Consider the following 16,482-nt stretch of genomic DNA (forward strand, 5'->3'; position numbering starts at 1 on the left):
ATTGCTTTATGCTGTGCATGGCAATATTTTTTACACGTCGGCAGGCTGACAAGTCGACACCTTGCGCAGAGCGGGTATGTAACGCACCTTCCAAATCTGACAGCTGACAGCAAATGAGTGTAACAACAAATCAAAAGTTGAATATGCAAATGATGGAGTGCGGTGCCGTGTTTAGTGGTGCGTTAGTGCTGCCTCAGGTGACGATAGCAAATTATCACATCGCGCCAAAAGGACATATGTGTACAAATAAATCGCAAATGAGTAGAATATGTTTTGTTAATTATGACATTTGAAAGCACGTCGTTTTACATGCGTTTGTTTGTTTGCCTCCATAAAATATTTGCTGTTCCTAAAGCGTATTTCTCTGAAATTATGCCTATTTAGCGGAAATAAAATCCATAGCAAATCAAAAATAAAATAACTATCAGCTGTCAAGCACTTCTACTTATTAGCATACAAGTTACTTTTTCTTTCAAATTAAGGTAATTAATAGTCACCCTGTATCTTAGTTTACAGTATCATGCCTTTCGGAGCTTATTTGATCGCTTGCAGTGTGACTTTCTAACCGATAATTGATCACAATCAAGTTCTTATATGGAAAGTTTTTTTATTTAACAAGATATGTTCACGAAATTTCTTGCAGATAATTATCCAAGACCTTGCTTTTTATACTCTTTTATGCTTTTTGAAATACATTTGCGAAGTGCATTATAGTTTCAGTGGATGTTAACGTTTTTTCTTGTGTTTTTTTTTTTTAATAAATCCGATAATCCTTTAAATATTGTTCTAGATTGAATGCTGATTGCCTTAGATGAGGTACCAATCTAACCGTAGAGCTGAGTTCCATATCAAAGATAACGAAGAATCCCACTTGTAAAGCTGTGAATGCTCGTCTTTTCCGATGCCCAAAACTACTAGTTATGGCTTAAGAGACTCTCATAGATCGACAAATCGCAAGCGGCAACTAATATAAATCCCATCGAATCCACAAAGCTCGCCAAATACATGTTTGCCGAGATGTTACAACCTCAGTCTGGCAAAAGCTAAACAGTTTTGAAATTGCATAGAAGATTCTAACTCGTTTTCCTCCATATAACATTGGAAATTAGGAGCCGACAAGATTTTTAGCTTCTTCGCATGTACAACTAGTGTCTAATACTACAATTTCTGCGAGGCAAGTGCAAGTAGTTCAGTGAGTCTTCACTCTTGGTCAGCCGCATAAGTTTTGGTTTTTTAACCAGCGTTTACCGTTACGATAGATCTAGCGCTAGAGTGCAAGAGGACCTCGGATTACTGACTCGTTCCTAATCCGATGAAATAGGGGCAAGTTAGGATTAGAGTATCAAAAAAAAGCTGCTATTTTTTTCAAGAAATCAGTTTTGGATCTGGATTTTTATACGGCTGAGAGGAATAAAGTTTGAAAAATTATTGTGTGCTTTAGTTTCCATATTTTCAGCTTGCTTTGATTATATAAAATTCATTAAATTTCAGTAAATTGTCTTCAAACATATTGCGACTTTGCGCTGTTAAATTGCGGTATCACAATGCCAAAGAGTATAGCATTCACTTTACTGCAGCCAACTATACATTAATTATATTAATTAATTAAATAAATTACATAAATTAGTTTGTTTAGTAGACATGAAGACAAGCAGCAAGAATGTTAAAGTTGAAAGCAACAAGAATATGCTTTTATGGAATAAAATATGTGTTCAAGTCATTGTTGCAACAATAATATTTGTACGCATAACATATATATATGTGTGGTATGTTGTTGCAAGCAAATAAATGTACTGCGCATGAAATAAACATTTATTTAAACACCAGAAAATCTCATAAGAAATGGCATGACTATTTGAGCATTGCAGCATTTAAACTGCTCATATATGTATACACATTAGGGTGCCCGTTCATGCTCAAGTAATTTTTTTTTGTGCAAAAGTCCGCTGAAGTTTCAGTCTTTTGCAAAAAGAAAAATTATCTAAAGTAAACGGACTCTTTATTTTCGATTTAAATCGTGATTAAATCATATTACTTTTTCCATGTACTTGTATGTAACATGAGATTTTTTGATCTTTAGCATTAAATTTTGTATCTTTATAACAAATGAACCCACAAGATTATAAAAGTGATATTCTATTACAAAATTGTTTGCTCTACAAAAAAGGTCCTAATGGTTTTTTTTATAACGACATTCCTTTCAAAGTTATACGCAGTTAAAGTTAGGCATGAAATGTACTGCATGCATACAGTACACCATGTCGTATGAGCAACTCAGAATGTACCCGTATGAATTCTTGGATCATTTGAGGTATAACTTTAACAGCGCATAACTTTTAAAATAATATTTTTACGAAAAAAATTATTAATACCAGTTTTTGTAGAGGGGAAAATTTTGTACTAGAATATTATTTTCTCAAGGTTTTAAGTTTAGTTCTTTATGGCAAATCTCCAAAAATCCTATGTTATACAGATGAGAAAAGAAATATTATTTAGACACGCCTAATATACATATATGTATTCTATGCAATAGGCCGGCAATTATTCTTAGCGCCCGAATGACATACTTTAGTGCAATTGCAAGAAGAAAATGCAAAAGTTTGCACTGAACCACTGACTTGTGCAATTAGATGAAGTTGCCTATTAAAATAAATTAATGTGTGGTGGCAATTTTGTGCTGCAACGAAACGCTGCCGAAAACCGAGCAGCATACTACAAACAACAAATGCATGTCATACACTTATATACATATACGTATGTATGTTTGTGTGTTTCTTGTAAAATATTGCACATTGTCCACAAAGCCGAATGCATTTCACAAGACACTCGAAACATATATACATATGTACACATATATATATATAGATATATACACATGTTAATATAGTTTATCATGCAGCCACATGTTGGCGCATAACAAATTGTCAGTGAAAGCATGTTGTAAATATTTTGTAATTGTCTTACAATTACATCGAAGTGGCACTTAAAAATGTAAATACGCACGAGGCATTGTTTCAGCGTGAATTTATAGCGCAAATGTGTATGTACAGGCCCACTTATGCACACACGCAGCACAACAATTAAAGTGCATACAAGTATATGTTGGTGGCTTAGTGTATTTAATACAATACTTCACCGGGTCTGCAGTGCGTATGTGTAATATTGAAGTGCATTCGCAATGGAATATTGAAAGCCTCAAATTCTTACAAATGCAGAAGCTTTCTTGTTATAAAATTCACTTAAATTGCCCAAAGTTGGTTTGGTTTAATTTCACAAATGCCAAACACATTCTTAAGATTTAAAGGTTTTTAAAGGAGTTTTAAAATTACATATGTGCTTGTCGAAAGTTGCGAAGAGTTTATTTAGGTATGTGAAAGTTAAGTAGTTTAGCAACTTTAAAATTTTATTTTTGTAGGTTTCTTACTTAGTGCGCAATTTTTTAAAGTGTTCTGTGTTTTATTACATATCAGAGAAGCAAATACTATTTTTCGGTATAAACTTAATTTGGGAAAAATTTATTTGAACATACTCGCAAATATCTTTCAATTCATTAATGTGAACAAACAATATTTAAGTTATGCAATCAAATCAATAATTCAAAAAGTAAACGCTATTTTCTTAGCTGTTTACTCATTTCTGAACTTCCGACCTTTATTCTTCAAAAGCATACACAAAAATAGCATAAGCTGTATCAAAATGTATTAAAAAAACGTTTTTCAGCGTATTTTCGTATTCCTCTTGTGCAAACAATCAATTTTTTTTACTTCCTTGTATGCGGCAACTGTAATCAGTAGAGCTTTACAAACAAAATTTAAGTAGCACAATTTTAGGCGTATATAGAATTTTTCGAAAAGATTTGAAAATGGTAAAAAAAAGGTAAATTTCGGTTGTACCGAAGCTAGAATACACTTCACAAATAAAGAAGTTTTCATACAAGAACCTGATTTTGATCGGAGATTGTAGGCTTGCCTTCAACAATTATATATGACAAATTTTGTGAAGATATTTCGCCAAATAAAAAAGTTTTCCATGCAAGAACTTGATTTTGATCGTTCAGTTTTTATGGCTGCTCTTTTTGAGCGCTAACTGAGGGACAAGTTCGCATTTATACAGACCGACGAACAGAGGGACATGGTCATGATCATGATCATTTAAATATTTAAATATTTTATAGGGTCTGCGACGTTTTCTTCTGGGTGTCGCAAACTTCTTGGCAAACCTAATATACCCTGTTCCGAATATAATAAGTAATGGTAGGATGAAATCCATTGGAAAAGATAAATAATTAATGCTCAATCTGAAGCTGGAAAGTAGTTGGGAGGAAAGGTGGTTGGGTTTTTAAGGATAAAAAACGGTTTATCTCAATTTACGGAAAAACTACAAGTCCTATAAAAACGCATGATATGGTAAAGTTGTTGATAATAAAAAAATTTACAACTTTCGCGTAGACACTTTTTCCACATAACCTCAAAATGTATGTGAAAAACTATTATAACAAAGTTTTTGGTTTTTATTTTAAACTTTTACAAATATTTTTGTCTTTCACGAATTTTTGCTTAAACTAATCTTTTATATGTCTCAAACACACCGTATTTTGTTATTTGAAATATTTATTTTTACACCTTATTTTGAGTTAATGTCGAACAGTACTCTAACTCTAATTTTCAAAAGAAAATTCTGACATCAAAATATCTGCTTTTTTTTAAATAATCGGTAGGCTTTTCTTTTATTGAAATCTATACTTTCTCATGGTTAAAAAATATATATATTCGAATTTTTTATTCACAATAATTGTTTTTGAGGGCGATAACTTTCTGATACTATTTTTGTAGTTAAACCAGCATGCTATGCTTCACTGTTTTGCGACTATTTCGTCAAAAACGCAAAATTTCTTTGAAGCGAGCATTTTATTTCGTATTGAGTAAAGGAAAAGTCATTTGTTGCCAAACCCAGGGCATACGATAGTTGTGGAGTCAATTCGAAGCTTAATGCATGCAATTTTATGTAATTTTACCATGCATTGTCTCAATTTTAATTTAGTGGTCACTTTCTATAAAGCTTATTTTTTTTTGATATCTTTAGAGTGTCAACGAACTTGATCAAACTTATTTTATGGTCATTTAAAATCTTTATGTAGTTACTTTTTTTACCAATTTTTCGTGTCTTCACTATAATGTTAACTCATCAAATTTTCTTTTTTATCTTATAACATTTTCTCTAGTGGCTTCGCTCATAAAAATTATGTGAATTTTTAAGTCTGCCTGGTACATAAGTCAATATACTCGAGTCATTTGCAAACAATCGTTATTTGAACTGAACTATAGCACCTCTTTAAAACAAAGTCCCATTCGGTTTTAAGAATCTCGCACAAGTAGATGACAGCATATGTGTTTAGTTAAACTCCAAACTAACTTTCCACATTTTATGTCTAAATTTAAATGTGAAATTGAAATGTTCTCCCACAGCTGGCACAAAGAAAGGCTAAAACAACAAAGCGACGTTTGTCACGGCAGACCTACGGTGGCAACTGCAAAGCACATTACTACAATAGATATATTATACATATGTACATATACTAATACATATGCATGTGTGTGTGCCTGTGTGCTCCAAACTTTCATAGTTACTAGACTGCCTGATGCAGTGCCGTTAGCAGTCTAATCCTCATTCTGCCACAAATGGGGCGCACAGTAGAGGTAAATGCTAGCAACAGTGTTTAACGATTTTGCTTATAAATTTACGATAGCTTCATGAGTTGCTTCTGCATGTAAGTTGTTGTACCATGTGTGTATACATGCATACATATATGTGTTTCCTCTGCTCACCAATTTGATGTGTTTTCTTGTAAACTAATCGGAATTCGATTTTGTTGCTCACATAATGGAATTTTCAGTCTGTTGCAATAAACAAGTAATACATTTATACTCACAGTCGCAACTTCTGTTCAATAAGTATCCGTGAATAAATGACACCGCAAATATAATACCCTTCAAATATATAAAAGAGTTTCCGTTCAAGAAATTGATTTGGATCGATCAGTTTGTATGGCAGCTATATAATATAGCGATACGATCTGAACAATTTATTCGGAGATTGTAGACCTGCCTTGGACAATAATGCATGCCTTATTTCGTAAAGAAATGTTGTTAAATAAAAAAGTTTTCCATATAAGATCTTGTTTTTGATCGTTCACTTTGTATGACAGCTATATGCTATAGTGATCCGTTATCCGCAGTTCCAACAAATGAGCGGCTTCTTTGGAAGAAAGGGACGTTTGCAATATTTCAATTCGATATCTCAGAAGCTGAGGGACTAGTACGTATATATACATTTTAACACTTTGGCACGAGCTTTTACTGAGCTTTCATATATTTTGACTGATTTCAAACCTTAATACTTGCTTCTGTATAAATCTTCTGACTTCCGGTTTTGATAACTTCAAGTACCAACCCTAAGTAGGTAATCAAAAACCTCTAAGCCACCCCTAACTTCATTAACCGTTAGGAATCGGTGTTATACTTGTTGCAGGTATTTCTATTAAAATGATTTCGTATGATTTTTGTTTTAAGAAAAAAAAACTTATATAATTTATGTGCGTTCTTAAATATCCTTAATTGTAACTATTACGCAATTTTATGAACTTTTGGAACAGAGCTTAGCAAGTGAAATCAAGTGTAATATTCAGTCCTTTGCACACCTCTGACTGCATTATTGGCTGTAAGCTTACGTAGGGTGCAGCCAAACATCGATTGAGTAAAGAACCAATAAGCGAAGCAAAGAGATTTACCACATAATATAAGCTCTATCAACAGGAAATTACTTTCTAATTGCCTACACAGTTGTGACTTAAAATTTTGAAAATTCTACAGTCTTTAAGTATATCGTACAGCTTACCACAAGTACTTTGGCTACATATTATATTTCATAGAGAGTATTTTTATATATAATGCATTCAAGAATTGTACTTACTTGGATGTAAAACCTTCTGTGCCTTACTGTGACTAGCACAAAATGATGAGTAGAGCTTGAAATGGTTGACGTAGTACAAGAAAGCCGAACCGATCGCAAAGAGCACATTCTGCAAATAATTAAAAAGAGAAAATAGTTTTAATACAAATTTTGTATAGTTAAGTAGAGTTCAATATAGAGTCTTCAATATTCATTGGAGGGTTGCTGCATATTTGAAAGAATTAACGAATTTCTAAGAGGTTTCTATGTCACGATTTGGTTGAGTTTAGAAAATGGCTTACGTATTTGAAATTTTGTTTAAAATTTTTGGCACTACTAAAAGAGGCGATTGGTCGATTAGGTTCGATGGCTGGTTCTCAAGATGAGGATAGCGTTTGAACCATTATATGTAGTCCTGAAAAGCCATAAAAAAATACCCCACAACTAGCGAGAAGCTAATCTTACTGAGGGTAAATAGCTAACTCGATCTCTTGCGATCGATCTTGAACAAAAAGAATCTTGCGACGACGTAACAACTGATGGTAGCCCCGCGCTGGCCAACCTTCCGCAAAGCCCAGCTATCCAGTAGTAGTAGTCCATGAAGAGAGCAGCGCATAAACCAGTTTCCATTCTACTGATAGCAGGGCCTGGAGTGCTTTTCTTTGTCTACTCGTCAGATTTGCAGTTACCTGCGATTCGATTATGGCCTGGTTTCCACAATGGTCTTATTACAAATAGTCATTGCCATGCCGATCCCATTGATAACGATGTTGGGTTACTTCTATGATGGAGGCTACACTTCAGAGCAGTAAATCTAACGCTACTTTAATGGTAGCAAAATCAACTTGAAAAACGCTACAGTAGTCAATAAGTCTGAGACTGAAGTTGATAGAGAGTTCCTGACCACTCCATCAGCCTTTTCAAAAGCTTTGATTCATTCGTAAAGAAATTCACAGCCTCTTTCCGTCAGCAGCTTTTACTCATACAAATCTCTCTCGCAGGTATGTGGTTAGAAAAAATGCCGTCAGAGTTTGGTTTGGCGATTCCATAAACCGAAAGATTAGGTCTAAAAGTCAAAACGTGGGAAAGCTTTGGATTTGGCTTTATTGAATTGAATTTCAGATAGAGCTAATGTTTAATGTTTGAATTGGTTTATTGATTGAACTTATTTTCCGAAGTACTGCGAAAGAATGACTTCGATTAAATCAAATAAGTAATTTCATGAGCTCTACAGCTTTAAATTGAAAGTGTAATTAAGTACACCGAGGATTACTGATATACAAACAAACACACACACACATAGATATAGCTTCGTTTCAGTCCATCAAACTCGCTACCTTTAAAGTAATTATGATGCAGCTGCATATATAGTATATAACCGTAATATGATAAACATACATGCATAAATACACTCTAAGTATATAAGGCTATATACATAGCTAAAACATATAGACTACACCACTGCTTAGCTCGGCCATTCATTCCTATGCATTTTGTTTCAACTCCATGCAACTGTCGTTCCAAATTGCAACAAAAAACTATAAAACAAAAAGGAGTAAATTAAATCCCCACACAGAAATGGAAAATACAAAAAAAAAGAAAATGAAAAAACTGACGGCAGCATCAAAAAAATTAGACAGCTTCATAGATGGCAGAAGTGGAAGTAAAACGACGGAGAAAGCTTTAGCTGCAGCAAACCCATTCAACTGTCTTGATTGCAGTTTTTCAGCGCGCCTCCATCTCTCCTCTCCGTACGAACCCTTTCGCGCCTGACTCACCACATCGAGCACCAGCCATAATGATGTCATTAATGCGAATTTAATTAAACTGAAACCTTTTGTTCCGTGACGTAACGAAAGAGATAGAACAAACAAATGCATACCTGAATAGCGATAGAAGACACCTGAGGAGTGAAGTTTTCATGTGACGACATATTAAGCACAAACGCTCACACGCTCATACATGTGGTTAAAAAAACGAGTATATGACTACTATATACCTATTATATTTACATAAAAAGGCATATGTGTTCGTATTGCATATGTTTGTATAAAAATTGTTTTACATTTATGCTTTGAACTTCTCTTGGTGAGCCAGTAGTTAAGAGTTTAACTAATTTTTATATGATGTATCTTGAATTTCCAGGCATTTCCATTAAATTTAGTGTAAATATATTTACATAAATCGGACATTCTGCCATGATCGGCTAATACTTTAAATTTTTTTCAGATAACTACAGACATGCGCCAGGCAAAGCAGTTACGGTTAAGTTATAACCTTGCAAAGCTTAAGCAGACTACTATAAACCTCTCCAGAGACAAATTCCGGCAAAGCCTTTGAATTAATATATCTGAATAGGGAGAGCACACTTCTTCATTGGCGCCTCATTCAATGTGAGCATACCTCAATTTAGTTCTCCTCCTCTAAATTAACATAAACGAACTAAACAACAACTGTAAATAGTTTTGTCTTCCTGGGAATCATTGCTCAAATACAAAACAATGTCTACCTAGATTAATGTCACCTTTGTCAAGTACTGTTAAATCGCACAAAATTCTTTATATGTCGTTGGCATTTCCTTGACTGACAGTTTGGATGTTGCTTTAAAACGACTTATGTATGTATTTATGAAATAAGTATTGCTGAAATCATTCTTTTGACTATGCTTTTGGTTTCCATGGAATCTGACTACGAAGCTGTCGCTTTTTTTTATCTATTATTAAGTAGTCCAAAGGTTTATTACTTTCTTTTATAAGCAACTCAATATTTAAAAATTTTAAGACATAAAAATCTGCTTTCGTTACTAAGAAATTTGATGATGACAATTTCTCAGTGGCTGGTTTTTAGAATCGTGAATCTTCGGAGGCATTAATGTCTATGCATCCCAATCTATTTAGGTTTGAAAATTCTGAACATTGTTTGAGGAATTGGCGATCAAGAAAATAGTTAAGTTCACAACACGAAAGACATAACTATAGTTTTATTCTTTCCATATATATATATATGTATATATATAGTATATATTATTTGTTATTAGTAGTTTTACTTCTAATGTATTGTAACTCATTCCAGTAAGTTGTTATTGTGTGTGAAACCTCAAAAAATTGTTCATGAATAGTCGGCAAGTTATATCCTTATAACATTAGCTAGCTGAAGTTGATGATCGGGCATCTTCGGTAAATGGTGATTATTAGAAAAAGGTGTCACCATATATATTAACATATAAAATGTTCCTATATCATTATTGATGCTTGAGTTATCTCTTGTAAAGTCTAACTACTTAAAAAAAAAACTATTTTAAGGAAAAAATTGTGGTTTCGCTGTACTTAAAGAAAATTATCCCTCCACTATGGCATATCTAATTTGACCCAGTAAAAAATCATTATCATAACCTTTAACTCCAAAAATTTTACACTAAACTTAACACAAAAAGGGTAAAGCATAATTTATAGCATACCTTTAGGAGTGGAATCATACAACATTTTCTTATCAACCCAAAACAAATACAGATGCCTTTGAGCTACAAAGCAATGAGCGAAGCAAATGAAATTTCTGCTCGGTAAACATTGTTGCAATATGAATAAAAGTGTATGAATAGAAGTGTTGCGGCACAAGTTGATTGTTGCGCGTTGAGTAGCAAATTAAACTCAATATTTGCTTAAAATAAATGTGTATAGCAACAACAACGAAAGTTAGACATTGTGTAATTTATTAGAAAACAGCTAAGAGCAGACAATAGAAGAATTATAGCGCTATAAGCCAAACAAATAACGCAATCAAGTGAAGCCATTCTCTGTGGTCGTAACAAATACATAAATCGGAAAAAGATTGCGTCGTCCATTTGAGTGCCAAGAAAGTGTGAGGGAGCGAATATACGCGCTGGCGTTGGCACTAGGCACTAGGATATTGTGAGTTTTGCTTGTCTTTACATACAAAGAAGCAGGATTTTACGATGGTGGTTTGATAGCTTGTGGAATAAGAAAAGGTTAGAAGACCGCTTTTCTCTTTAGTTTGAAGAATTTCGTTTAGAGTTTGTTTGTAACTTATTTTTTGGTTAGTGATCCAAGTTTATCTATTCTATTACGCATCGTCCCAGAAATGTTTTCAGTTTTATTTTGAATGCAGTGAGCCCTCTTTAGAAACCATTGTTAATATTTTTTCGAAATCTGCAAGAATAATCTTCTCTTTATAGTGTCCCGATTAGTTCTCCTAATTATCATAGCTATTCCGTCGAATATACAGAGGAGAGCGAGCAATTTATAGCATATAATTAAGCTTTTTCTTCAGTTTAAATACAACCGTCTCTAGAAGGGGACACATTTTTCCACAAGTACTCGATTCTTTAAAGCTAAAAAGTAGTCAGTCTTGGGTGCTTATCGTTTATAAAAAAATTCCATAAATTTCGCACCTAAAAGCGCGCCTAGCTTCCCAACTATTTTTTGAGATCCTCTAGTTCATATTTTTCGAGAGATTATTTTGACAAGTCCCTGCGTACATTCAAAAGACCCACTTTCTATGCGAATATATGGTCGCCAGACAACTTTTGATTGTTTATTGGTTTTTCATAAATTATAAGGATATATATAGATACATATTGCAACCACGTTTCTGAAAACAATCTTTTAAAATTGTCAAATGGTTGGAATATGGCTCGGCTTCGTCCAAGTACTCATGTCATATAACATCTAGAGTTATCTACAATAAAACTCACTAGCTGTCAAAAGTTTATGTAATGACGTAGCTTGCCAAAAGTACCGCTTCACAGTTGACAGTTGAAGGGAGCAGTCTTGTATATAATGATGATTAAACTTTGAAACATTTTTGGTGCAGCTTTTTATTTAATTTCAAATGTGTGTCTTGAGTTTTCCGATGCATGAGGGGCGTTGAAAATTTGTAGAATGCTAATCCGATGGATTTTGCAGCCCTTACTTGTCCATTAGTAGTCACATATTGTACTTATTTGCACTCGGCCATATAAAGAAATTTAAAAAATCTACTTTGTGGGCAAATATGACGTCTATTTCAGAAATTATGAGGATTTCTATTGCATATGAACTCTAAACTTTGACGAATTTTCGATGGATATTTTTATTGAGTTTTCCGATAGATTGCAAGTTTGTAGAATTTTAGAATATTCTTCAGACGGATTTTGAAACCATGATTCTTCTATTAGTAGTCATACACTCAACTCGAACTCGGCTATTCAAAAAATTAAATCTGTCACTGAGCTCTCCAACTACCCTTGTTTGCGTTTTATGGATATTTCTCTAGTATATCTGCGACTACTCCACTTCCGCGCTTGTTTGCTTACCAGCAGCCAAACAAAGCAAAACTAACAGAGCTAACACGGTCAAACAAGTTGGTGCAACAATTTAAATATCCTTTGGTGTTTAGTGTGGAAAATGCGTGATTGCCAACCGGCACGGCTAGTATTTCTGCTACAACAACAACAACGTCATGCCTTGATAGTCTAGCACTACACACTTCAGCATCTTTGTAGATGTGTGGTTGGTGCTCCGCAACGGGATTTATAACGGCTGCTTCTAAGTACTAACTGTGCTTTTTTATATATTTACTGTTTGCTTTCTCTCCATTTTATGAGTATTTCGTTACAACTTCTGCTCTATTGTGTTCTTTTTTGTAATTATTTACGGCGCTTTAGCTTGTAGTTCGCTGCTTGTTTGCTTTTATGTGTATGGGTGTGCTTCCTTGAAGTTTCTATTCGGTATTGCAATTGTTGTTGTTATTGTGTTTAAATTGGAAAATTTTTACGATTTCCGCTCCTTTATTCATTTGCATTCCGCCTTTCTTTGCTTTGCTTTTTTTTTTGTTTTTGTTGTTTTGCTCTTTTGCTGCATAGAACAAAATTTATTATCGTTTCTAATGAAATGTCAGTGAGGAAACATAGAAGTACAGGGGCGGGACGCGTGTGCAATTGTGCTCAAGAAAAACAGTTGCAGTGAGTCATGTAGACATTCGCCAGTTGGAGTTACGCTAATAGGCAAATCTACGAGTTGCCTCTGCCCAGGTAGCAAAGTCATGGCAGTCCCGTGTATAATCAATGAGGTGAATCGCTCGTTGAAAGTAAGTTAAGCAAAGATTACAATAAATGTGGAAAAGTTGCATGAGAAATGTTTTTCCAGACAACAAATGTAACGGAAACCCACACTTCACTAGTCAGCTAAGAAATTGGTATTGTGCTCATAAACTCTGGCACAAGTGTTTCCAGTTTCTTTTCGATTGCAAGAATGCTTGCATATTGGAAAAATAAATATTAATATACAGAGAAGTAAAACTTGAGACTTGAATGTGTACTAAGCGCTTATAAGTCACTTATATACCTATGCCTGTATACTTCCAACCAGTTATGCGTTTAACGAAAACTCAATAGCTAGGCAGTAGTGCAGGCGTTTAATTATTTTAAATACAACCCTGCTCATTTTAACGGTAATTTATTGAAATACTGTATCAAATTTCAAGCAAACCATGTTATTTGTATGTTTATGGGCGTTACAGACAAAAAAAACTTTAACGGTGCGTCAAAAATGAAAAAAAAATATAATTTCCTCTATTTTTGGCTCTTTAAAACCATAATCTGTAATGTTCTATATAATTTTTGTGTGATGACAGGCGCTGTGAAAGACTATGCTTGCGAAGAAATTAGTTAAACGGATCTCATCAGCATGTGCGGAGCATTACCAACCACACCAACTATGGCGCTCAATGCCTTGCTACATATGTTATACATGACGTGAAGGTTGCTCTTAGCCTCAGAGAAGCTGAGTACCTATTCATATGACAGCGAGAGTGGACACACGGGAAACCTCACACTTTAGTTTCAATCCAATATACTTGAATTACCAGGTCACCGAGTCTAGACTTGGCAGCCCTTTCTCTGCTCACATATCTTCGAGGGGAGGAAAACAGTCGCTGGATGAGATGAGCGGTGAGCGTTTTTACTAATGAATTAAGGCTTCCGTGAAGGATTGGTGGAGGAGTGCACTATTGGGAACCATCTATCAACTCCAGTTTCAGGTTTCTTAAGTATTTCAACATCTTTCAAGCGGAAGTTGTATTAAAGTAGCCGCGAATCTATTATTCCGATGAGCAGCATTCTACAGAGTGGTGACTATCCATGGCGATAGCATCCTTAAGCCAGCTGACTGTTCTTTAAGGCTAGTGCAGAGTTTTTGAACACTTTACTTCAGCATGGAGTTACAGCTAATACTGGTTTGGGCGCCTGGTCCTAGCGGAATTGCAGAAATTTGCAAGACTGATGATTTTTAATTTTTTAACTTTTCAAAGCTTTAAATACGTGAATTTTTGAAAAACAGAAGGGCTTTTAGGAAATTTCATGCTTACTCTACTCCGACATTTTATTTCTTTTAAAAGTTATGGTATTTTTAATAATAACACATTTTCTCAAGTGTTATTTGAATGGAAAATTCGTTAAATAATAATCTTAAAATCTTATAATATTTCTTTTTTATAAAGGTTAATATAAAAATATTCCATACTTTTTTTTTCAATTCTACAGTTAAGTTTAAGTTCTATGAAGCATACAAATACATATTTAAGCAAGCATTATTTACTTACCCGGAACTGACTTGAATGCTCGAACTTATGGAAGTCTGGCTCCAATTCCAACGCTTCTTCGAGATTTTGCAGAAATTGCCTTTGGAATGTGACAATTTCGTGAATGTTACCAAAGAGTGCATTAATTTCGGCATTCGATAGGAATGTTTCGCGTTTCATTGGTTCCAAATAGTGCTCCAAAAGATTGTTCAAGTGCTGTAAGGTGTAATAATAAGATATTATAATCACAAAATATTGATAGAAATTAAATTAAATTGAGAAAAAATTTTTAATTCAAAATCAAGTAATTAATAAATGCTAATAATTTTCTTCTCTCTTTGTTTAGTCAATCGAAAGGGTCACATTTTCATGCTAAATATTTCAGCGTAAGAGTAAATACTTGTTGTTTTTTAAATCTATCTAGACGATGCATTTAATTCATACAGAGTGGAGATATGCCGGCGGACAGGGCTTAGATCACTCTGGATTAGAATAATGCGTGTAAGTGCTACAACATTGTGGTGACTCTAAGACCTAAAATTTAACCTAACTAATTCATTCTTAAATATGGTAGATCGCGGATAAAATCCGAGTAATTTTGGGTGTGTAGAACTGTCGGAAAGTTTCTGAATTTATGTTGTTAAAGTATGAAATAAACGATCTCTGAAATCAATGTGAGAGAAAGATCTATAAATATTATAATTATCTAGGCTTTAGCTTACTTAGCTCGTAGTAAAGATTTTATTTGTGTTTGGAAAGAGCTGAAGTCACTGAAGGCCATTACAGCCAAGGCTTATGCTTGTCTTGGCTTAGGAGTCTATTTAAAAGGCGGTAATAAATATTAGTATTAAAATACGTGAAAATGTACGAATCAAACTAGATAAGTTAGTCCGAAATTTCTGTTGGAACGAAAAAAAACACCGTCGTGTATGTTTAAAGACCGAAAAAATTACCCAGAAAGAATTTTTTTACCACCAACTTATGGCTTTAAGTTGCTACACGCGTATAGTCCGAGCATGGGTGTGACCCAAATCGTTAATGTAAGAAACCAAACCACCCGAAGATATGAAAAATTATGAACTTTACAAATATTTTAATTAAAATTAGAATAAACCGAAAAATAAGGCATGCTAGAATGAGAAGGAGAGCGGAAACCAAGTTGTGCTAAGACAAGAAGCGGTGTGGTGAAACGGAAGTACAAAACGGCAATCGAATCGGCAAAAGAGGACAGCAGTTCGCCTGTGGGCATTCGCTACCAAAAAGCGGACGACGGAAGCCGTTAGGAAAGTTGCACATTTGAGAGATACGAATGTGTGGGAGTCCACACATTTCCAATAAATGTGGCAATGTTTGGTGTTTTCCGCTCAAATAGTACGAAAAATAAAAATTAGAGATAAAGGCGGAGAATTATTTTTTATTTAACGATGTATGCTAATACAGCGTGAAAACTTTGAAACAATAGTGGTTCAGTAAATAAAAGTTTGAATTAGAGATTGCCAGCGAACACGCCTTGCCACGCCGTTAGTGGCGGTGGGTATCGTGTGGTCCACGCTTTGTGACTCGTGCGGTTGCAGCAAAAGTTGATGCCACCACCAACGCAACCAATTAGTGGCGTTTGGCGTTTGCTGTTTGCACTTTTGGCATCGTACCTTATAAATTCTGCCAAGTTGCGCAAAACTTCCTCAAACTCATTAAAACGCTGCCGTCGACTGTCGGCGCTGGCAGTGGAAAATTACGAATACCTTGAGAAATGCGCTCTATTTACAAACATACTTCTTCCATATATAAATATATGTTTGTATGCATGCACGAGTATGTTTTATGTATTGGCGTGAAAAGTTGGTGATGATAAAAATTACCGACAAATCCAGGTGTAACATACCACGCCATTCTTTCGAGTGTGCTCTGTTTTTTTCTTCTGCTTTCAGCTTTGTTTCATTTTTTGTTTGTTTTGTTTTT

General features: G+C 34.4%; 1 protein-coding gene across 16 annotated transcripts in view; it reads right to left on the minus strand.

Annotated features, from left to right (window-relative positions):
* sif (still life) overlaps window positions 1-16,482 on the minus strand; it is a 378,461-nt gene that overhangs the window by 31,911 nt on the left and 330,068 nt on the right. For all 16 annotated transcript variants that reach the window (XM_070111162.1, XM_070111161.1, XM_070111165.1 and 13 more), the window contains 2 exons: window positions 14,545-14,739; window positions 6,970-7,078 (listed from right to left, as the gene is read on the minus strand). In XM_070111162.1, the coding sequence (XP_069967263.1) occupies window positions 6,970-7,078; window positions 14,545-14,739 (304 nt within the window). The remainder of the gene's footprint in view (window positions 1-6,969; window positions 7,079-14,544; window positions 14,740-16,482) is intronic.

Source organism: Bactrocera oleae, chromosome 6, assembly GCF_042242935.1.
Source record: "Bactrocera oleae isolate idBacOlea1 chromosome 6, idBacOlea1, whole genome shotgun sequence".
NCBI classification, from domain to species: Eukaryota; Metazoa; Arthropoda; class Insecta; order Diptera; family Tephritidae; genus Bactrocera; species Bactrocera oleae.